This window comes from Corylus avellana, chromosome 6 (assembly GCF_965113065.1).
Source record: "Corylus avellana chromosome 6, dhCorAvel1.hap1.2, whole genome shotgun sequence".
In the NCBI taxonomy this organism is placed as follows: domain Eukaryota; kingdom Viridiplantae; phylum Streptophyta; class Magnoliopsida; order Fagales; family Betulaceae; genus Corylus; species Corylus avellana.
In genome coordinates, this window is record NC_142495.1 from 28,613,249 (window position 1) to 28,636,328 (window position 23,080).

Consider the following 23,080-nt stretch of genomic DNA (forward strand, 5'->3'; position numbering starts at 1 on the left):
TAAATATGGAACCACTTTTTTATTTACTTTACCAAACTTAAAAAACTGATGTACCGTTGATTAAGTCTTGTATTAAAATTGTGTTACTTTTTTTTTTAAATAATAAAAAAATAATAGCGAACACCGTCGAACTGTCAAAATCATCATCGTTTGTAATAGCAAAAGCAGCCAAAATACACGTTCATTGTTCGCAACTTCCTTCCGTCTTCTCGGGGAAGACGACTTGATTGAAAGCTTTTTCTCTGGCCCACCCTAAAGAAAATGGTCCGTTTTGCTGACATTTCATCTTGAAGCCACAATTTACTGTATTTGAGAAATAAAGTTTTTAAGTTAAAAAATTTTTTTTAAGAAAAAGTATTATTTTTAAGTTTTTATCAAAAATACGTTTTAACTATTTTTAAATTTTTTAGACTCTTAAAAGTGCTTTTAATTTTTTTATCAAACGAATACGTTTTTTTTAAACAGATTTTTTGAGTATTAAAAGCACTTTTAGATCTCTCAAACGCAATCCTAAACAGATTCTAAATTTTGATAAAATTATAAGTTGTCACAACAAGATGTCTGATTCAAAATAAGTTAACTTTTTTTTTTTTTTTTTCTTTTTTTCTATTATAAAATAATCGACAATAAACTATATCTCATAAAACAAGATTACCAATTTAAATTTTTCCTCGCTCTTTCCTTACGTAGACATATAGAAAATAATAATAATAAGTTAAAGCTTTGAAAGTTGTTTCATGTTTCTGGCGTAAACTTGGGGACAAGATTGTGGGCCCGAGAAACAGTGGAATGAAAACATCCAATTGATTCATCATCATTAATGCCGCTTTTTCAAGTGTTTCGTCTTTGTCTGGGTATCCTGAATAGGGGTGGCCAAAAACCCGACCGACCCGCAAACCCGCAAACCCGCACCGCCCCGATCCGCCCTGCCCCGAGCGGTTTTTAGGCATATTTTTGCGGGTTCGGGTAGGATCTCTCCAACCCGTGCGGGGCGGGGCGGGTTGCGGGTATAAATATTTATTTCATGCGGGTACCCGCCCCGCCCCGATCCGACCCGCCCAAGTATAAAAATATTAAAACTAAAAAAACCCTAACCTAATTTCCTAACTCTCTCTTTCAGTTTCAGCCGCCTCTCTCCCTTCCTTCCTCTCTCAACCTCTCGTCTCTTGCTCTCTCTCCATCTCTCTTGCTCTCGCTCTCGCTCTCTCTCCGTCGCTCTTGCTTGCTCGTCTGCGCCGCCGCTCCACCTCAAATCACTGGCTGTTGCGCCGCTCCCACCTCCACTCCACAGACCACGATCCACGATCCACGATCCACGATCCAGGTTTTTCTCTCTCTCTCTAGGCCTCTTTCATGAATGGGAACCAAAAGATCTTTTATCATTCAGATCTAATCATTCTTTGGTTTTCTATTCCATTGATTATAGGTTTGATGTTGGGTTGGGTTGTGTTTGATTGTTTCTTGGTATTCTGATGTAGGGTTTGTTTGAAAATGGAGGACAAGAAACCTGCAGAATAGACGAAAATGGAGGAGAAGAACCCAACCCGCACAACCCGCCCCGTCCCGCCCCGCCCCGCACAACCCGAACCCGCGCGGTTTTGTTAATTTTGCTCGGGTGACGGGTTGAAAAATTCAAAACCCGCAGGGTGCGGGGCGGGTGGAAAAAAAGCCCATACCCGCCCCGCCCCGACCCGTGCCCACCCCTAATCCTAAAGTCTTGGGTTCCTTCTAATATTAAAAAATTTTAAAAATAAAAAAAAGGGTTTTGCCGGGTGTGCTTAGCACGGTGGCATTGTGTTTAGCTTTACCCAAATAATGCAGGTATGTGAGAAATACTAGATGAAATTAAAATTAAAATTAAAAGGAAAAAAAAAAAAAAAAAAAAAACAACAACAACAACTCTTTCTGGTTTGGATGGTGGGTTATTGTTGTGGGTGGTGCCAGTCGTTGGTGGTGGCGTTGGGTGCTGCTGGGCGTTTGTCAGGTTTGGACCCATCTTAAAAATACACAGATTAAATAGATCCCATCATCTAAGAAATTTGAGCAAGCAATAGAAAAAACACAAAAAATAATAAAAAATCAAAGAGGAGCCGTGGGGAGAGAAGCACCAGATAGTGGACGGCTCCTATCTAGTGCAGTAGGTTGGCGTTGGTGTGGTCCTCACCGGAAGCCAAAGGCGTGGGGTGGGGGAGAGAGAGCAGAGCTGTAATGATGTTGGGGAGAGAGCTGAAGGTGAAGGGATAGCATGGGTGGTTGGAGTAATGATATGCTGAACACCGGCATGCGGCAATAACAGTGAGGAGAGGAGATGACGGCGCCGGCGACAGTGCTGGTGGGGGAGAAATGGTTGGTTTGGAGGGAGAATGGGAGGGAGAATGGCTTGAGGAAAATTTTGGGGGGAAATCAAATGGATGGAGGAATGTGTTTTTGCCGCAGGATTTTGGATTTTTTTTTTTTTTTATTAACCTTGGCAAACGTGGCATGTGCCACTTCACTGGCGTGCTTACTGTTTAAGCACGCTGGTGTTCAGCATATCATTACTCCCTTCTATCACTCAAAAATGCGACAGATTTGGTGTTGGGTCAAGGTTGGGTTTGCCAAGACGAAGAAAAAAAAAAAAAAAAATTTTTGTACTATTTTTCTTAAAATCAATTCTAATATTTTTATTTTTTATATTACATCAATCACTTTTATTATTATTCCAATAAAAAAAATCAATAGAAAACATTTTTTTTAAAAAAAAAAATTTCATACAAATATTCTTATTTTTTTTCTTCTTATATCAATCAAATCTGTTATAGTTTCAATACATTTTATATATATATATATATATATATATATAGCATTACTAAAAAACAAAGCATGACATTAGAAGTGATAGACCTACGAAAGGAGACAAGTGAATGGTTTTTGGGTTTGGCTGTGTGGATGTAAAGTCCCCATCTCACGCGCTTTCCATCTTACGACCATCCACATTGCTAAAAAACAAAGCATGACAAGTGGTAGACCAACAAAAGGAGACAAGTGAATGGTTTTTGGGTTTGGCTGTGGGAATGTAAAGTCCCCATCTCACGCGCTTTCTTTCTTACGATTATAACCATCCACGGGGTTGCGCTGCTTTCATCTAGGAGTATGTGTTTTATTTATTTATTTATTTAAATTTTCTCAGATTTTTTTAAATATGAAATTTTCATATTTTAAATTTTTTTCTTATGGTTTAAATAAATACATAAATTTATATTATCGAGATAAGTGAATTTAACGAGTTAAAACATCAATTCCACTGGCAAGTGGTTTGTGTTACCGGGCTCATATTTTTTTTGTTGGTTTCTCTTGTCTAGGAGGTTGAGATGACACTGAATTTTTTTATTTTTTTCATCCCACTGGGCAATTTGGAGAGTGAGCTGCGTGGCTGGCTAGTACTAGTAGTGGCCAACTGGCCGTGCTCTGTAATGGGCCCGTCACCCATGGCCTTGGCCTTTTTTGAGTGTTAATTCTAAGATTTTTAAATAAAAAATTAATAAGATAGAGTTAAAGAACTTGACCTGTTTTAAGTCTTTAGTTTATCTTCAACTTTTTTTTTTTAGGCAATCTAAACTAAAGACTTGCTGGAATGTGTCAATTAATATGTGATTTGAATCATGTTAGCCATTAAAAAATATTTTAACATCCTTAATCTACATGCTCCACAAGTCGTAAAGAAATTGTAAACTTGTTGTAAATCTAACATGGACACTTTTTTAATATTTGTAAGCACATATAAAAATAAATAAATAAATAAATTGTTCACGGAAGAGAAGTTGTCTTAGTAATAGAAGTCAGTGCTGTTATTAAGGCTCCGCTTGTTTTGGCATAAAAAGTCAAGACCAGGTTTCGGTGATATCTCAACGGAGTACTAGTAGGGTCCCAGTGATGTCTCGACTGAATTTTGGCAAAGTCTTTGGTGTCTCGACGAAGTCCCGGCCAGGTTCTGGCAAAGTCCCAATGGAGACTTAGTCTGGAATAGGTGAGTTTCAGTGAAGTCCCAGCAGTTTCCGAACACGTCCTTTCGAAGCCTTGGTGGTTTGAGAATAAGAATGTCAAACTCGTCCCCAAGAGGTAGCTCAATCGGCTAGGACCACGCCTAATGAAGTGGAGGTCACTAGTTCGAATCCTTCTCCCCTTTCTTGTGCGGACATGTCAAAAAAAAAAAAAAATGTCAAACTCGAAAAATGGTTTACAGTTTCTAAAAATAGAAATTATTTGGCAAAAATTAAAGAAGTTTTTCAATCAAATCAAAAAATGTTTTTTATTGACTATTATTTTTCATCGCACCAAACATTGAAAAATAAAAAATAAATTTATGCCAAAACAAACGGAGCTAAAAGTGGATTTGGAAATCAGCTTTTAAAACCAATATTTCAACCTTGATATGGACTTCATGGAGTATTTTCCACTCTAATAATCGTCTCCAAAATTCTACCAATTTGGTTGAACTTAGGTCGTCCCTTGGCCGTCGAATTCATAATTTATGTGGACTTTGAATTTTATGAGAAAATGAACTTAAAAACTTGAACATAAACTTGAATTTTATTTACTCATGAACCGTAAATAAATAGAGAAGGGTAAAAAAGTGGAATTGTTCGTGAATTTTCATGTAAAAAAAAAAAAAAAAAAAAAAAAGTATCATATAAGAGTTCTCTTTGAAAGGAAGTTTGTGTCATTTTCAAATCATATATTGAATTATCTAGGGTGGTAGTTTAATGGCCTAAAATTTTTTAAAAAGTGGTTTGGCACCTATTAATACATAGGTTCAAATTCCACAAAGTGGCCTCCCACTTGCCCTTTCTAATTAAGACAAAAAACAAAAAAAACACTCGGATACTGGCCGGGCATTGACTTGGTCTTTATGGAGACTTTTCCTCTTTAATCATTGGCCTAACAAAACTTATCTCATTCGGTTGAACTCAGTCCACGGCCACGGGTCGTCGGAATTTAATTTATATGAGAAATGAAATTAAAATGTGAAATATTTAGCGCTTTTTCCAGAAAGAACTTATATAAGAAACCATTTCTGGTCCTTATACGAAGATATATAACCGCATAAAATACGCGCGATAGATCGCCAAGTTTATAGCTGACACTCCAATGGCAAGCAAAAGCTCGAGTCTTTCATGGCTGCTGCTCATCAGTCTCGCCTCCACTCTCCTTCTTGCTCATTCAGTTTCTCAGAATGACCGAAAGGTAGATATCTCTCTATACTCTATAGCTAATGTCTAATGCATTTTATGGAAAGCGATCTTCTGATTACTCACTTTATTCAGGGCCAAATCTCTCTAAAATTGTCCTTCTTTTCATGTGGGATGATTAATTTAACAGACTTCATTTTCTACCTATAATGTTGTGCACGCAGGCTTATATTGTGTACATGGGCAACAGGAAGATGGACGAGGTTTCCACATCATCCCTTCACACAAGCATGCTACAAGAAGCCATTGGCAGGTTATAAAAGCAGAACAATGAAGCCATTATATACAAACTTGTCATCTGATGTTTGAATTTCCTGTTATGTGTGCTTTTCGAATTGTTCATCAGTTCATCATAAGTAAACTATTTCTTTCAAGATCCTAATTAAATTGGGTAATTTTTATTTTTTTTAACTTTGTTTGATCTATAAGTAGACCACTATGTCACTCAACTTCAAAACTTTTCTTTTTTCAAATCATATTCCTTCTGTAATGTTTTTCTGTTTGACCTCCAACATATTTATATACCTGCATTCAGCAATGTTGGACCAGAATCATTGCTCTATAGCTACCGCAAAAGTTTCAATGGATTTGCAGTGGAATTAACAGAACAAGAAGCCCAAAAAATGGCTGGTCAGTGAACAAAATCTCTCCCCCACCAATGGTGGGGATTCTTGAAATTTTCCCATGTTTTCTATATCTATTGCGACATATTGATGTTGTGACAATGAATGTTTAGGAATGAACGGGGTAGTGTCCGTGTTTCCTAATGAACAGAAAAAGCTTCAAACAACAAGATCGTGGGACTTCCTCGAATTTTCACAGAAAGTTCAAAGAACAGCCGTTGAAAGCGACATCATTATTGGAGTTCTTGATAGTGGAATTTGGCCCGAGTCTGATAGCTTTGATGACAAAGGATTTGGTCCACCACCTAAAAAATGGAAGGGCACCTGCCGAGCCTCAACCAATTTTACTTGCAACAAGTATGTATGTTCACTAAATGCACAAACACACACATGTAGAAAGACTCAAAACTAATGAATGTTTGTAAGTTGTAACACAATTTATGCAGTAAAATCATTGGAGCACAATATTACCGTAGCTCTGGAGATTTTGACGAAACTGATATAAAATCTCCAAGAGACTCAGATGGCCATGGGACGCATACTGCATCAATAGCAGGTGGGAGCGTGGTTAACATGGCAAGCGTCCAGGGCATTGGCTTGGGAACAGCACGAGGAGCGGTTCCATCGGCTCGCATTGCTGTTTACAAAGTATGTTGGTCCAATGGCTGTTTTGATGCTGACATTCTTGCAGCATTTGATGACGCCATCGCTGATGGCGTCGACATAATATCTATTTCCATCGGTGGACTTGCTGGGAACTATTTTACCGATTCAATTTCCATTGGTGCTTTTCATGCTATGAGAAATGGAATCTTGGCATCAACTTCTATTGGTAACGGGGGCCCAGGTCGGGCAACCCTCACAAACTTTTCGCCATGGTCTCTCTCTGTGGCTGCAAGCACTATAGATCGAACGTTCGTTACTGAGGTCCAATTGGGTAACAACAAGATCTATGAGGTATTTATAAAGTCCATCCCCTGTTTTGGTCCTCTGCTATGCATCCAAGTATTCTGTGCAATTTATCCAACAATTTGCTAGCTTAATCATGTGGAATTAGAAATAGTACGCGTGCAATTTGGAGAAATCATTTGCTCTTTGCATGTGTAGGGACTTTCAATTAATACATTTGACCTCAAGAACGAAACTTATCCAATAATATATGGCGGTGATGCACCAAACACCACACAAGGGTATTCGGGGCTCCCATCCAGGTAACGACAAAATCAACAAAAACCCAACATAATTCCTTATTTCAAAATAATTAGTTTGATGTACGTATAGACAAAGGGAATATGTTTAACCTTTTGCTTGTGTTTCCGCAAAACTATCAAACAAGAAGGGGAAATATTTCTTGTTTTGTTGCAAAATATTTGAAATATTATGGTTTTTACTATAATATTCCTATAGATGGACTTGATAGTCCATAATTAATTAAACAAGTCGAACGCTATGAACTATCACATTAAGCTCACAAGGGATACATAGTAAAAACTATACTATATATCCTTGTCTGCACTCGAAAAATAATAGTTAAAGTTGAACTTATTGGAACTTATTATTACGATGTAGGTTTTGCTACGAAGATACGCTGGACCAAAATTTGGTGAAAGGTAAAATTGTTCTTTGTGATGGCTTAGGTGAAGGGATAGGGCCACTCTCAGCCGGTGCAGTTGGCACTGTGTATCAAGGCCGACTCACTGATGTTACTGCTTACTCTTTTCCCTTACTCGCATCTTCCCTTCGCTCGAACGATGCTCGTAGTGTTTCCTTATACGTAAATACGACAAGGTATAAATCTAAAATAAATTAGACTATAAAGAAGTTCATGAAACATATATACTAGGCTTAATTATGAATATCTATGACAGGGGACCAACTGCGACTATTCGTAAGACCAATGAGCGTAAAGATACATTTGCCCCTTACATTCCCCCCTTCTCATCAAGGGGTCCTAATCCTACTACACCCAACATTCTCAAGGTAATTAACCTTGTAATAATCATATTTACATTTGCTTCCTTTTCAAACTTTTTCTCATTAATTGGAATTTTTTATTTTATTTTGTTGCAGCCGGATTTAGCTGCTCCCGGAGTTAACATTCTAGCAGCTTGGTCTCCAATTTCCCCAATTTCTGAAGTGGATGTTGATAAGAGAGCATTTTCATACAATATACTGTCTGGGACATCAATGGCTTGTCCACATGCTTCAGGGGTGGCTGCCTACATCAAATCCTTTCACCCCACATGGTCCCCTGCCGCTATCAAGTCGGCTCTTTTGACTACTGGTAATAGCTATATCTAGTTCCCCAATCTTGATTATTTAGTGCCGAGTACCATAACCACGATAAACTCACTCTAATTTGATGTATTATTTGCAGCTACCCCCATGAGTGCTGGAAAGAACCCAGAAGCTGAATTTGCATATGGTGCAGGCAATGTAAATCCTATTCAAGCTGTGCACCCGGGTTTAGTATATGATATTGATGCACTTGACTACGTAAGATTTTTGTGTGGACAAGGATATAATACTAAGTTATTACAAATTCTTGCTGGGGACAACAATACTTGTTCTGAAACCACAAATGGAAGCGTCTTCGATCTAAACTATCCTTCCTTTGCACTATCCACGCCGCCCTCAAAATCTATTAGTCAAGTTTTCAATCGGACCGTCACCAATGTTGGATCACCAATGTCTACATATAAAGCTATTGTGACCACCCCGCTTGGACTTACAATCAAAGTGAACCCTAGTGTTCTATCATTCACATCACTTGGCCAAAAGCTATCGTTTGCGCTCACGATCGAAGGAACGATAGAGAATTCTGTTGTCTCTGCTGCTTTAGTGTGGGATGATGGTACCTTCCGAGTGAGGAGCCCCATTGTAGTGTCAGTTGCATGATCCGTGCACATTCTATTCTACATGTATTACGTAATTGGAGCAAAAGCTTTGAAGAAATATGCATATGAAAGCAGTGGCAGAACATATAGGAAAATAGTTGTAATTTGAGCCTTTGCTAAAGTTCTGCAATGCGTTGCAGTGCACTAAATAACAAGTTTTTTTATACTTTAGGTTCCTTTGTTTCCATGTAATTTTCGTTCAAAAATATTTTCAAACAAAATTGTTTTTTAGAAAAAAATAATAATAAAAAAAAAAATTAGTGTTTGACTTGTATGAAAAATGAGTGCCAGCATAAAAGTATATTTTTCAATATTTTATTAGAAATATGAACAATTTATTAATATTTATAACACAAATCCCAACAACAACAAAAAATCATGATCTAATCAGATAAGATCATATAAGAGAGAAGTTGCCTTAGTAAGGAAATTTTTTCATAAGAGAAATGGTATTTAGTAGACAAGTAATGCTACACACATTTCCATTCTTACAACCTCACTCTCATACTCTCTCCCATGACTTAAAATCGTCATTAGTTTTGAGATGAATTATTATTGATTTTGATTAACGATAATTTTAAAAGTTATATTAGGAAATGAAATTGACTAAGAGTGTGAGAGCAAGAGTGTATATCATTTCTTTTAGTAGACTGTTGTCTTACAATTGAGATGATGTAACAATAAAAGTTAGCATTTTATTTTTCTTCTTCACAAGCCCTTGTTGATTTAGAGATTGATTTTATGGAAAACGTTCACCCCTCTCAAACTATCACCCAATTGACAATGTTCCATTCCAAACTTTCAATTGAAACTAAACTACCAAAAAATTGACAATATCTCTACAAAAATGACTCTAAATGTTTTTCAATAAGACAAAAATATTCCAATAAATTCGAAAAAAAAAATATATATATATATATATATATATATATATATATATCAGAAAAAAAATGATTTTTTTTTTTTTTTTAATTTTCACATCCTAGTTTTTTTATTCAAAAAAATTGGTTTTAGTTTTTTTACTTTTTGCAAAAGCATTTTACTTTTTAGAAGAAAAAAAATGCATTAACAAAAAAACTTCTAACATAACACACTTATAATACACTTAAAATCATTTTTACATTTAACTTACGCCAGATAATTTTTTTAACCAAAAAATAAAAATTTACTGTTTTAAATTTTTTTATCAAACGGATAAAATTGTTGTTAAATGTTTTAATCATGCAGCAAAGTCAGGCCATTGGGAGACATGTCTACACTTAAAAAAAAAATTTACAATACATTTGTTATAGTTTTTAACGGTTCATTTTTAATTTTATTTTTTTTATGATAAAGAAAAAAAGGATAAAATTAAATCTTGACCGTTGAAAAAATTATAGGACATATGATGATTAGCACCTAATTAAGCCAAATCCTAGAATAATAACATGGCAGAGAATATATGGTTGATAGACTGCAATATTTCGTAAAGTAAGCAGCGAAAATCAGTTAAAAAGTTTGCTCTAGTTAAAAAATAGCCCTCTTGAAAGATATTAATTATCTTGTACAAGAAATTATTTTTTTGTAAGATAGAGATTCCCTTTTGTTTGTCCTTTTCTTTTCTTCTCTTTATTTTTTTATTTTTTTTATTTTTTTTTAATATTTCATTAACATTTTGAAATCACGACAAAATGTTTGATGATCAAACGAGCATATAGCTGATCAAGATTAAAGTTTATCCAATCGAATTATACAAGTGCCTCTATGTTCCTTAATCATGTATCAATAAGTTGTAAAATAATTATAGGGTAATGTTATGTGTTCTTCTCATGTTCTACTGGTCCGAAGTGAATATTATTTTCTAAAAATTTGGTAAGAGAAATAAGGGTCACTTTTTTTTTTCTTTTTTCTTTTTTTTTTTTAATTTTTTTTTTTAGAAAATAATATACACTAAGACTTTAAGAACACTAGAAGAACACTTAACATTTCTCATAATTATAAGTGTAGCATTACTCAAGAATTTAACCAAAATTTTCTTATAAAATCTAATAAATAAAGAACAATCAAATGAATTGGGTTAGCAAAATGTTGGTACGTGATCACCGCAACGAATTGGTGGCAGCAAAATGTATCACACGTCTCATATCTTGGACCCTACTGTCACGGAAGCTTTAGGAATACCGTTGACATGGGGCGCCAGATGGAGCTCACGCACGTTAAGCTAGAGGGGGACTCATTAGAGGTTATTCAAGCAATACGGAAGGAAGGTAAGTGCTGGACCAATTACGGGCACTTGATTAATGATGCCAAAACTCTACTACATGGTGAGGCGAATTGGGAATTTAGTCATGTAAAACGATCGACTAACATAGCTGCTCATATTGCCGAATGGTTTTAGCCATCGGGGGCATCACATGTGAGTAGAGGATATTCCCGTATGTATTCAGTATTTGTAAGCGACCAGTTAGCTTTTTTGAGTAATGAAAGCAGGGAATCCAATTTTAAAAAATAAAATAAAACAAAAAGAAAACCAATTGGGTTAGGAAAGGAAATGGGTTTGAGTAAGAAACATAATTTTAAAATAATAAAATATATAATAGCGAACACTGTCAATTAGTACTGTCAATATCATCATCATTTGTAACAAGCAAAAGCAGCCAAAATACATGTTCATTGTTCGCAACTTCCTTTCCTCTGTCCTCGTCTTCCCGGGGAAGACGACTTGATTGGAAGCTCTTTCTCTGGCCCACCCTCAAGAAACTTAAGACAGAGGGAAACGCGTGGCCCGTCCACTATCATTTCATCTGGAAGCCGCACCCCACAGTTTTAAAACCCATATCTCGTGGCTTGATTTCTAGCAATAAAGCCTTGTACAGTTACTTGTGTCCAAATTTATTGTGAAAATGGATATATGAAGATAACTGCATAAAATACGGGCAGTAGATCGCCAAGTTTATAGCTGACAACCCAATGGCAAGCAAAAGCTTGAGTCTTTCATGGCTGCTGCTCATCAGTCTCGCCTCCACTCTCCTTGTTGCTCATTCAGTTTCTCAGAATGACCGAAAGGTAGATATCTCTCTCTAATGCATTTTATGGAAAGCGATCTTCTGATTACCCACTTTATTCAGGGCCAAATCTCTCTAAAATTGGCCTTCTTTTCATGTGGGGTGATTTAACAGACTTCATTTTCTACCTATAATGTTGTGCACGCAGGCTTATATTGTGTACATGGGCAACAGGAAGATGGACGAGGTTTCCACATCATCCCTTCACACAAGCATGCTACAAGAAGCCATTGGCAGATTATAAAAGCAGTACGATGAAACCATTATATACAAACTTGTCATCTGATGCTTCAATTTCCAGTTATATCGTGCTTTTCGACTTCAAAATTTTCTTTTCCCAAATTATATTTTTTTCTGTAATGTTTTCCTGTTTGACCTCCAACATATTTATGTACCTGCATTCAGCAATGTTGGACCAGAATCACTACTCTATAGCTACAGCAGAAGTTTCAATGGATTTGTAGTGGAATTAGCCGAGCAAGAAGCTCAAAAAATGGCTGGTCAGTGAACAAAATCTCCTCTCCCCGGATTCTTGGAATTTACCCGTACTTTTTTAACCACGTGTTGATGTTGTGAAATTGAAAATTGTAGGAATAGACGGCGTAGTTCCCTAGCGAACTGAAAAAACTTCATACAACAAGGTCGTGGGGCTTTCTCAGATTTCCACAGAAAGTTCAACAAACAACTGTTGAAAGCGACATCATTATAGGAGTTCTTTGATAGTTTTAATGACAAAGGATTTGGTCCGCCACCTAGCCAATGGAGAGGCACCTGCCAAGCCTCAACCAATTTTACCTGCAACAAGTATATAAGCTCACTAAATGCACAAACACACACATGTAGAAAGACTCAAAAGCACTACTAATTAACAAAAATGTTGATACACTTTATGCAGTAAAATCATTGGAGCAAAATATTACAATAGCTTAGGAGAATTTGACGAAACTGATGTAAAATCTCCAAGAGACTCAGAGGGCCATGGATCGCATATTGCATCAACAGCAGGTGGGAGCGTGGTTGACATGGCAAGCGTACAGGGCGTTGGCTTGGGAACAGCACGAGGAGCGGTTCCATCGGCGCGCATTGCTGTTTACAAAGTATGTTGGTCCTTTGGCTGTTATGATGCTGACATTCTTGCTGCATTTGATGATGCCATCGCTGATGGCGTCGACATAATATCTATTTCCGTCGGTGGATCTGCGGGGACCTATTTTACCGATTCGATTTCCATTGGTGCCTTTCATGCTATGAGAAATGGAATCTTGGCATCAAGTTCTATTGGCAACAAGGGTCCAGGTCTGGCAACCATCACAAACTTTGCGCCATGGTCTCTCTGTGTGGCTGCAAGCAGTATAGATCGAACGTTCTTTACTGAGGTCCAATTGGGTAACAAGAAGATCTATCAGGTACTTTGAAAATCCAGCCCCTGTTTTGGTCCTCTGTTATGCATGAAAATATTCTGTCCAATTTATCCAACCATTTGCTAGCTTAATCATGTGAAATTGGAAATAGTACACGTGCCTAGAATTAACACTTCAAACTAATTTAGAGAAATCATTTGCTCTTTGCATGTGTAGGGACTTTCAATTAATCCATTTGACCTCAAGAACAAAACTTATCCAATCATTTATGGCGGTGATGCACCAAACACCACAGAAGGAGATGCGGGGTTCGGGTAACTACAAAATCTACGAAAACCCAACATGATTAGTTCTTTGTTTTAAAATATTAAGTTTGATGTGCATATTGACAAAGGGAATAAGTTTTACCTTTTCCTCGTGTTTGCACAAAACTATGAAACTAGCAAGTGAAATATTCCTTGTCTGATAGCAAAATATTTGGAATATTATAATTCTTACTATAGTTCTCTTATAATTTGACATGTCAGTTCATATTTAATTAATCAAGTCGAACACTATGGATTATCACGTCAAGTTCATGAAAAATACGAAGTAAAAACTATAGTACCTTATTTGCACTTAAAAAATACTAGTAGCAATTGTATACACTTTCCAACATGCACGATAGTTAAAGTGGAACGTATTGTTACGATGCAGGCTTCGCAACCCAGATACACTGGACCTAAATTTGGTGAAAGATAAAATTGTCCTTTGTGATGGCCTGGGTGATGGGATAGGGCCACTCTCAGCAGGTGCAGTTAGCACTTTGTATCAAGGCCGACTCACTGATGTTGTTGCTTTCTCTTTTCCCTTGCCCGCATCTTTCCCTGCACCCGGATGATGCTAGCAGCGTTTCCGTATATGTAAATACGGCAAGGTATAAATCTAAAATAAATTAGACCATAAACAAGTTAATGAAACAGACTAGGCTTAATTATGAATATCTATGTATACAGAATTTGCAGGGTACCAATTGCGACTATTCGTAAGACCAGTGAGTGTAAAGATACATTTGCCCCTTACATTCCTCCCTTCTCATCAAGGGGTCTTAATCCTGCTACACCCAACATTCTCAAGGTACGTAATTAACCATGTAATAATCTTATTTACATTTGCTTCCTTTTATTACTTTTTCTCATTAATTGGAAGCTATTTTCTTTTTCTTTTTGTAGCAAGATTTAGCTGTTTTTGGAGTTAATATTCTAGCAGCTTGTTCTCCCATTTACCCCAATTTCTGAAGTGGATGTCAATAAGAGAGCACTATCATACAATATACAATCAGGGACTTCAATGGCGCCCACATGCTTCAGGGTTGGTTGCCTACATTAAATCCATTCACCCCACATGGTCCCCTACTGCTATCAAGTCGGCTCTTATGACCACTGGTAATACCTGTATCTAATCCCCCAATCTTGATTATTTAGTGCAGAGTACAATAACCACGACAAAGTCACTCCAATTTGACGTATTATTTGCAGCTACTCCCATGAGTGCTGGAAAGAATCCAGAGGCTGAATTTACATACGGTGCATGCAATATAAACCCTCTTTAAGCTCTGCACGCTGGTTTAGTATATGATATTGATACACTTGACTACATTAAATTTTTGTGTGGACAAGGATATAATACTAAGTTATTAAAAATTCTTGCCAGGAACAACTGTACTTGTTCTGAAGCCACCAATGGAAGCATCTTCGATCTAAACTATTCTTCATTTGCCCTATCCACGCCGCCCTCGAAATCTATTGGTCAAGTTTTCAATCGGACTGTCACCAATGTTGGATTACCAACATCTACCTATAAAGCTATTGTAACCACCCCGCTTGACTTACAATCAAAGTGAACCCTAGCATTCTATCATTCACATCTTTTGGCCAAAAGCTATCATTTGCGCTCACGATCGAAGGAACGATAGAGAATTCGGTTGTCTCTGCTACTTTATTGTGGGATGATGGTACCTTCCGAGTAAAGAGCCCCATTGTAGTGTCTGTTGCATGATTCGTTCACATTTTATGCCATATGTATTAGGTAAATAATTGAGGCAACAGATTTGAAGGATGATGCAGCAGTCAGAAGATGGAGGAAAATAGTTGTAATTTGAGCCTTTGTTCTAGTTTTGCACTGTATTGTAGTGTACCAAATAACGACTCTATTTCTAATTTAACGGACTTTCCTGAGTTTTCAAATTTTTTTTAGGTAACTTGGTCAACTTGTCAGACATAGTTTATTTGAAGGAATAGGAGAGGTGGAGGATAATTTTATAGTCATAATTTTATTTTGTTGTATTTAATGTTGATGTCATCTTATTTTTTTTTAAAATTAAATAATGCAGCACCATATATATATATATATATATATATATATGACAATATATACATCATTTTAAAATTTTAAATTAATATAATGTAAACCATGATCCATTTCCTGGTTCCCATTTGATATGGTTGCTTTCTTCTCCCATGTCAGACTTTAAACGTATCTGATCCAACGACATTATTGCCTTCTTCTCTTTTTAATCCTTTCGATCGCCCTTTGACGTTGAATAATAATTATGGGCATGTGAAATAGTACGACCGCTGAAGCTTTGGTTTACAGCCACAAAAGTTTATGTACCTGCATTTGCAGCCAAACTCCCTCTTAAAGTTGGTCAGAGCATTTTCATCAAACTTTTAATTTTTTTTTAAAAAATGTATTTTTTTAATTTAATTAGATACTTTTTAAAATTATCAAATATTAAACTCTTTTAAATATTTCTCTATTTTAATTAAATATTATTTTTTTTAGTTTAAAGACCTTTTTTCTTTGTAAATTTTTCACACGTTTTCGCCAACGGGATATAAAGAGAGGAATCAATTTCTTAATAGATATATGTCAATTAGTCAAAGCGAAATGTTAGTTGTTATTCTAGTTTTTTTTTTTTTTTTTTAACTCAAAGTGGATATTATTTTCTAAAAAATCAAAAAAAAAAAAAATTGCTCTTATTTTTTTCATCTAATTTTTTAAAAATAATATCCACATAAGATCAAAAGAACACTTATCATTTTTCCTAATTAAATGATAACAATCACTAATTTGTCACTAAATACGTACCTTTTTGGGAGACTAAATCAACTTGTCATTGGCTGGCTACTTGTTGGCAATGCAAACTAAACGAAAATTGATAAGATTTTGTAATATTGATAGTTAGAATATCAATTAAATGATAGCTTTCATTAAAAAAATAAATAAATAAAAATGCTGCAATTTTTTTCCTTTTACTCTTTTAGGCCAGATAGCAGGATTGCTGGGATACAACGATATTGGGGCGGCCTAAGAAAAATCACGTGCAATGATGGGTCTTGTGCGCTAGAGGATTAGTTGGGCACACATAACTTGGCCCATCCAACCCAGATTGCTCAGATGAGCCCGGGTACATATATATCCGGGTCTTTGGGCAACTTGCAGTTGCAGGTCGGCTTTCCAAAACCTAGTGGGCTTTTGGAAACAAAAGCTATGTTTGCCCCCGGTCAATGCCGGCACTGTAGCTGGAACGGCACTGTTCCAGCTACAGTGCCAACTGACACATGACAGCAAAATTGACTTTTTCATTTTCATTTTTTTTTTTTAAAGCAAAATATTAAAAAATATATATATATGAGGGGAAAGATGGGGTGGTTCCAGCCACCCCTTGGCCACGGGGGTGGTCCAGCCACCCCTTGTTTAGCTCGTATTTTTTTTTGTGATTTGTGTTATAAATATTAATAAAATTGTTCACATTTCTAATAAAATATTGAGAAAAATACATTTTTCAACTGTCACTAATTTTTCATACGAGCTAAACACCAACAAATATTTAAGAATTTTTTTTTTCTAAAAATAATTTCATTGAAAATATTTTTGACATAAATTACATAGAAATTGAGCCTAAATTAAAAAATGAAACGTTATTTAGTGCATTACAAATTTACAATGCAGTGTAGAATTGTAGCAAAGGCGCAAATTACAAACATTTTCCTCCATGTTCCCTCATTGTTTTCATATGCATATTTCTTCAAAGCTTTTCATTCAATTCTTTACGTAATACATATAGAATAGATGTGCACAGATCATGCAACATACACTACAATGGGGCTCCTCACTTGGAAGCGTTTCCAAGTGAGGAGAATCATATGTGAAGAAGATTGTGAGTAAGGAAACGAGTTGTAGGCTTGTCAATCTTACAGAGTCAAGGTCTTGGAAAGGGTTGTAAGTATCACCGTGCCTATAATCTCTGGATAATTTTCTTATAGTAATTTTTTGGGTTTGGCTGCTCCGATGAGAGGTTTTACTTTTAGAATAATTTTTTTCCTCTTCGTCACCAAAATATATGTGTCTGCTTGTTTTACAGCTTTACATATTTTGATGATTGATTGTTTATTACCTCTTATTTGTTAATTCTGCATAGTTTGTGATAAACACATATTTGGAGTCTGCATAGCATTTTTCAGATGTGATAGTAAAAGTTAGAATTTAATTTTTCTTCTTTACAAGCCTTTGTTGATTTAAAAATTAATTTTTACTGTCAAATCATCAATTGTATACAATCATATAGTAATCTACTAAATAAAATTAAATTTATTTTTAAATTATAAAATAGCTTATAAAAGTCTTTTTGTAGACTTTTCCCCATTGGTCATTGCCTTACAAAGCTTATCGCATTTGGTTGACCTCAGTCCACGAGTCGTCTTTCGATCTTCTTGGAGTAATTTATTTGAGAAAATGAAATTAAAATGTTGAATATTTAGCGCTTTTTCGTGTAAGAACTTCTTTTCTTTAATATATATATATAACTTTGTATAAGAACCATTTCTGGTACTTATACGAAAGTACTGCATAAAATAAGTGCGATTGATCGCCAAGTTTATAGCTGACACTCCAATGGGGCAAGCAAAAGATTTAGTCTTTCATGGCTGCTGCTCCTTAGTATATATATATATATATATTGAAGTTTAAACATTTACATATGAATGTAGATAATATGATCCTCATCTATTCGGTGGAGTACGTAGCTTTATGATCTTTACCCTCATCGATGGTTGATCTATATTTAAAGTCGTTTGGTTTGGATCATCATCATGAGATGGAATATCCTTGAATACACGCCCCCTTAAGGTCAATGGTAATTACGACATGACTTTGAGCTTCTTCTAATGAAGGCAAAACGAGCCTTGGAGAGAGGGTTAGTCACGAAAATATCCTACTGAAGATGCTAATTAATTAAGTGAACAAAATTCTGAAAACAATTTGATTAGAAGGAGTGGGATCTCTAGTTAATTTGATCTGATCACATCAAACAAGCTGTCTTATAGTGGCAGCTTGTGTCATTATCAAAGTTGGAAATTTGCTTCTTAAACTAAGTACCTATTCTTCTTGCAGACTTTTCCGCGTTCATCTTCGCCTTCCAAAGCTTATCTCCAACTAATTTAATCTGATCACATCAAACAAGCTGTCTTATAGTGGCAGCTTGTGTCATTATCAAAGTTGGAAATTAGCTTCTTAAACTAAGTACCTTATATTCTTCTTGTAGACTTTTCCGCCTTCATCTTCGCATTCCAAAACTTATCTAAATTTAGTTGTTTGGCCTCAAGTGATTTGCCTGTTGCTTGGAGGAAGAGGACAGATACAATAATATGTGTGGAGCATTTTTTATGTCGAAGATCCCTTTTTTTTTTCTTCTTTTTTTTCTTTTTTTTTTGTGTGTGTGTGAGGGATAACTCTTCTAGTCCATATACGTGGACATATATATATATATATATATACACAACACACACAGTAGCCAAGTCTATAGCTGACCCTTCAATGGCAAGCAAAACCTCTACTAGTAGTACTCTTTCGTGGCTTCTCCTCTTCTGCCTCGCCTTCACTCTGCTTGTCGGTCACTCAACTTCTCAGAATGACCGAAAGGCAAATGTCTCTATCCCTATATATATAGCCGAGAGATCATATATAAGGCAAATGTCTCTATCCCTATATATATAGCCGAGAGATCATATATATATATATATATATATATATATCCACTTATTTATCGGTTAATAAATATCTATAAAGTTCGCTTTGTTTGATCATGCGGAACAATTTATAGATATGATATTGTGAATGCAGGCTTATATTGTGTACATGGGCAATAGGAAGATGGATGAGGTTTCCACATCATCCCTTCACACAAGCATGCTACAACAAGTCGTTGGCAGGTTATAAAAGCAGTACAATGAAACCATTACATATATATATTGAAACTTGTTATCTGCTGCTTGAATTTCCTGTTTTAACATGCTTTTCCAATTGTTCATCATTTCATCATAACTAAACTATTTCTTTCAAGATCTTACTAAGTCGACCATTAGACCTCTCGTAAAAAAACTTATCACTCGACTTCAAAACTTTACTTTTTCCAAATCATATTTTTTTCTGTAATGTTTTCCAATTTGACCTCCAACGTATTTATATATCTGCATTCAGCAACCTTGGACCAGATTCACTGCTTTATAGCTACAGCAGAAGTTTGAGTGGATTTGCAGTGAAGCTAACCGAGCAAGAAGCCAAAAAAATGGCTGGTCAGTGAACAAAATCTCTCCCCCCTCCCCCCCCCCCCCCCCCCCCCCAAGGGTGAGGATTCTTGGAATTTTCTCATCTTTCTATATTGATGTTTTCTATATATAGGAATGGAGGGCATAGTGTCTGTGTTCCCTAACGAACAGAGAAAGATTCAAACAACAAGGTCGTGGGACTTCCTCGGATTTTCGCAACAAGTTCAACGAACGACTGTTGAAAGTGATATCATTATTGGAGTTCTTGACACTGGAATTTGGCCGGAGTCAGATAGCTTTAATGACGAAGGATTTGGTCCACCACCTACTAAATGGAGGGGCACTTGCCAAGCCTCAACCAATTTTACTTGCAACAAGTATATATGTTCACTAAATGCACAAGCACACACACATGTAGAAAGAATCAAAACTAATGAATGTTGTAACTTGTAACACAATTTATGCAGTAAAATCATTGGAGCACAATATTACCGTAGTTCTGGAGATTTTGACGAAACTGATATAAAATCTCCAAGAGACTCAGATGGCCATGGGACGCATACTGCATCAACAGCAGGTGGGAGCGTGGTTAACATGGCAAGCGTACAAGGCATTGGCTTGGGAACAGCACGAGGAGCGGTTCCTTCGGCACGTATTGCTGTTTACAAAATATGTTGGGCCTTTGGCTGCTCTGATGCCGACATTCTTGCAGCATTTGATGATGCCATCGCCGATGGCATTGATATAATATCTATTTCCGTCAGTGGATCCAGTCGGCCCTATTTTATGGACTCAATTTCCATTGGTGCCTTTCATGCTATGAGAAATGGAATCTTGGCATCAACTTCTGCTGGTAACAGGGGTCCAGGTTTAGCAACCCTCACCAACTTTGCGCCATGGTCTCTCTCTGTGGCTGCAAGCGCTATAGATCGAAAGTTCTTCACTGAGGTCCAATTGGGTAACAACAAGATCTATGAGGTATTTACAAAGTTCAGCCCCTGTTTTGTCCTCTGCTATGCACGAAAATATTCTGTGCAATTTATCCAACCATTTGCTTAATCATGTGGAAATAGTACACGTCCCTAGAATTAAAACTACAAACTAATTTGGAGAAATCATTTGCTCCATGCATGTGTAGGGACTTTCCATTAATACATTTGACCTCAAGAACAATACTTATCCAATAATTTATGGCGGTGATGCACCAAACACCACAGAAGGTAATTCGGGGCTCCCATCCAGGTAACTACAAAATCAACAAAAACCCACCTGTTTAATTCCCTGTTTCAAAAAAATAAGTCTGATGTACGCATACACAAAGGGAATAAGTTTACTTACAAAAAAAAAGAAGAAAAAGGAATAAGTTCACCTTTTGCTTGTGTTTGCACAAATCTATCAAACTTGCCAGTGAAATATTCCTTAGTCTCGTAGCAAAATATTTGGGATGCTACAGTTTTTATTATAATTCTCTTATAAATCGATGTGTCACTTCATAATTGATTCAACAAGTTAGACACTATGAACCTTCACATCCGATTTGTGTGGATTATAACCTTATCGGCACTCAAAAATAATAGTACCAATTGTATACACATTCCAACATGATAGTTAAACCGGAACTTATTGTTACAATGCAGATTTTGCTACCCAAATACGCTGGACCAAAATTTGGTGAAAGGTAAAATTGTTCTTTGCGATGGCTTGGATGATGGGCTAGGGCCATTCTTAGCCGGTGCAATTGGCACTGTGTATCAAGGCCGACGCTCTGATATTGCATTCACTTTTCCTTTGCCCGCATCATCCCTTCGCTCGGAGGATGGTGGCACTGTTTACATATACATAAATACGACAAGGTATAAATCTAAAATAACTTAAGACAATGAAGAAGTTCAAGTAACATACTAATTAAACCTAATTATGAACATACACGGTCTGCAGGAGACCAACTGCAACTATTCATAAGACCAAAGAGCGTAAAGATATGTTTGCCCCTTACATTCCCTCCTTCTCATCAAGGGGTCCAAATCCTATTACACCCGACATTCTCAAGGTAACCTTGTAATAATCTTTTTTACATTTGTTTCCTTTAATTAATTACTTATCTCATCGGAACCTTTTTTTTTTTTTTTGGTAGCCGGATTTAGCTGCTCCTGGAGTTAACATTCTAGCAGCTTGGTCTCCAATTTCCCCAATTTCTCAAGTGGATGTTGATAAGAGAGCATTTTCATACAATATACTGTCCGGGACATCAATGGCTTGCCCACATGCTTCAGGGGTGGCTGCCTACATCAAATCCTTTCACCCCACATGGTCACCTGCTGCTATCAAGTCAGCTCTTATGACTACTGGTAATAGCTAGTCCCCCACCTCAATTATCTTGATTATTTAGTGCAGACCATAACCATGACAAAATCATTTCAATTTGGTGTATTACTTGCAGCTACCCCCATGAGTGCGGGAAAGAACCCAGAGGCTGAATTTGCATACGGTGCAGGCAATATAAATCCTCTTCAAGCTCCACATCCTGGTTTAGTATATGATATGAATACGCCTGACTACGTAAAATTTTTGTGTGGACAAGGATATAATACTAAGTTATTACAAATTGTTATTGGGGACAATAGTACTTGTTCTGAAGCCACCAATGGAAGCGTCTTCGATTTAAACCATCCTTCCTTCGCAATATCCACATCACACCTGGAATCTATCAATCAAGTTTTCAATCGGACCGTCTCCAATGTTGGATCACCAACATCTACATATAAAGCTATTGTGACCACTCCACCTGGACTTACAATCAAAGTGAACCCTAGCGTTCTATCATTCACATGTCTTGGACAAAAGTTATCGTTTGCGCTCACAATTGAGGGAAAAATTGAAAATTCTGTTGTCTCGGCTGCTTTAGTTTGGTATGATGGTACCTTCCGAGTGAGGAGCCCCATTGTAGTGTATGTTGCATGATCTATGCATATCTATTCTATATGTATTACATAAATAATTGAATCAAAAGCTTTGGAGGAATATACATATCAAAACAGTGGGGGAACATGGAGGAAAATGGTTGTAATTGGAGCATTTGCTACAAGTATGCACTGCATTGTAATGCATTAAATAATGATTTTAAAAAATAAAAAAATAAAAAAATAAAAAAATCAGTTTCAATGTAATTTATGTCAAAATATTTTCAATGAAATTATTTTTAGAAAAAAATGATTTTTTTTGAAAATATTTGTTGGCGTTTAGCTCATACGAAAAATTAGTGATGGTTGAAAAATAAATTTTTATCAATATTTTATTAGAAATGTGAACAATTTGATTAATATTTATATCACAAATCACC

General features: G+C 36.2%; 2 protein-coding genes and 1 pseudogene across 3 annotated transcripts; all 3 read left to right on the forward strand.

Moving 5' to 3' along the window:
* Nucleotides 1-5,096: 5,096 nt before the first annotated feature.
* On the forward strand, nt 5,097-8,919 carry LOC132190938 (cucumisin-like). Its single transcript, XM_088517236.1, has 10 exons — nt 5,097-5,223; nt 5,393-5,481; nt 5,764-5,858; nt 5,965-6,208; nt 6,298-6,808; nt 6,959-7,062; nt 7,421-7,639; nt 7,720-7,831; nt 7,922-8,135; nt 8,229-8,919. The coding sequence occupies exons 1-10, from the start codon at nt 5,128-5,130 to the stop codon at nt 8,747-8,749; spliced, it is 2,205 nt and encodes a 734-aa protein (XP_088373362.1). The 5' UTR covers nt 5,097-5,127; the 3' UTR covers nt 8,750-8,919.
* Nucleotides 8,920-11,613: 2,694 nt separating this feature from the next.
* LOC148585157 (cucumisin-like) lies at nt 11,614-15,283 on the forward strand (annotated as a pseudogene). Its single transcript, XR_015912679.1, has 10 exons — nt 11,614-11,793; nt 11,941-12,041; nt 12,198-12,292; nt 12,384-12,596; nt 12,688-13,198; nt 13,370-13,467; nt 13,850-14,069; nt 14,158-14,269; nt 14,365-14,577; nt 14,671-15,283. The product of XR_015912679.1 is annotated as a cucumisin-like (transcript).
* Nucleotides 15,284-19,009: 3,726 nt separating this feature from the next.
* LOC132167130 (cucumisin-like) lies at nt 19,010-22,738 on the forward strand. Its single transcript, XM_088517405.1, has 10 exons — nt 19,010-19,114; nt 19,316-19,404; nt 19,673-19,767; nt 19,874-20,117; nt 20,208-20,718; nt 20,879-20,982; nt 21,378-21,593; nt 21,679-21,790; nt 21,875-22,088; nt 22,181-22,738. The coding sequence occupies exons 1-10, from the start codon at nt 19,010-19,012 to the stop codon at nt 22,699-22,701; spliced, it is 2,211 nt and encodes a 736-aa protein (XP_088373531.1). The 3' UTR covers nt 22,702-22,738.
* Nucleotides 22,739-23,080: the final 342 nt, after the last annotated feature.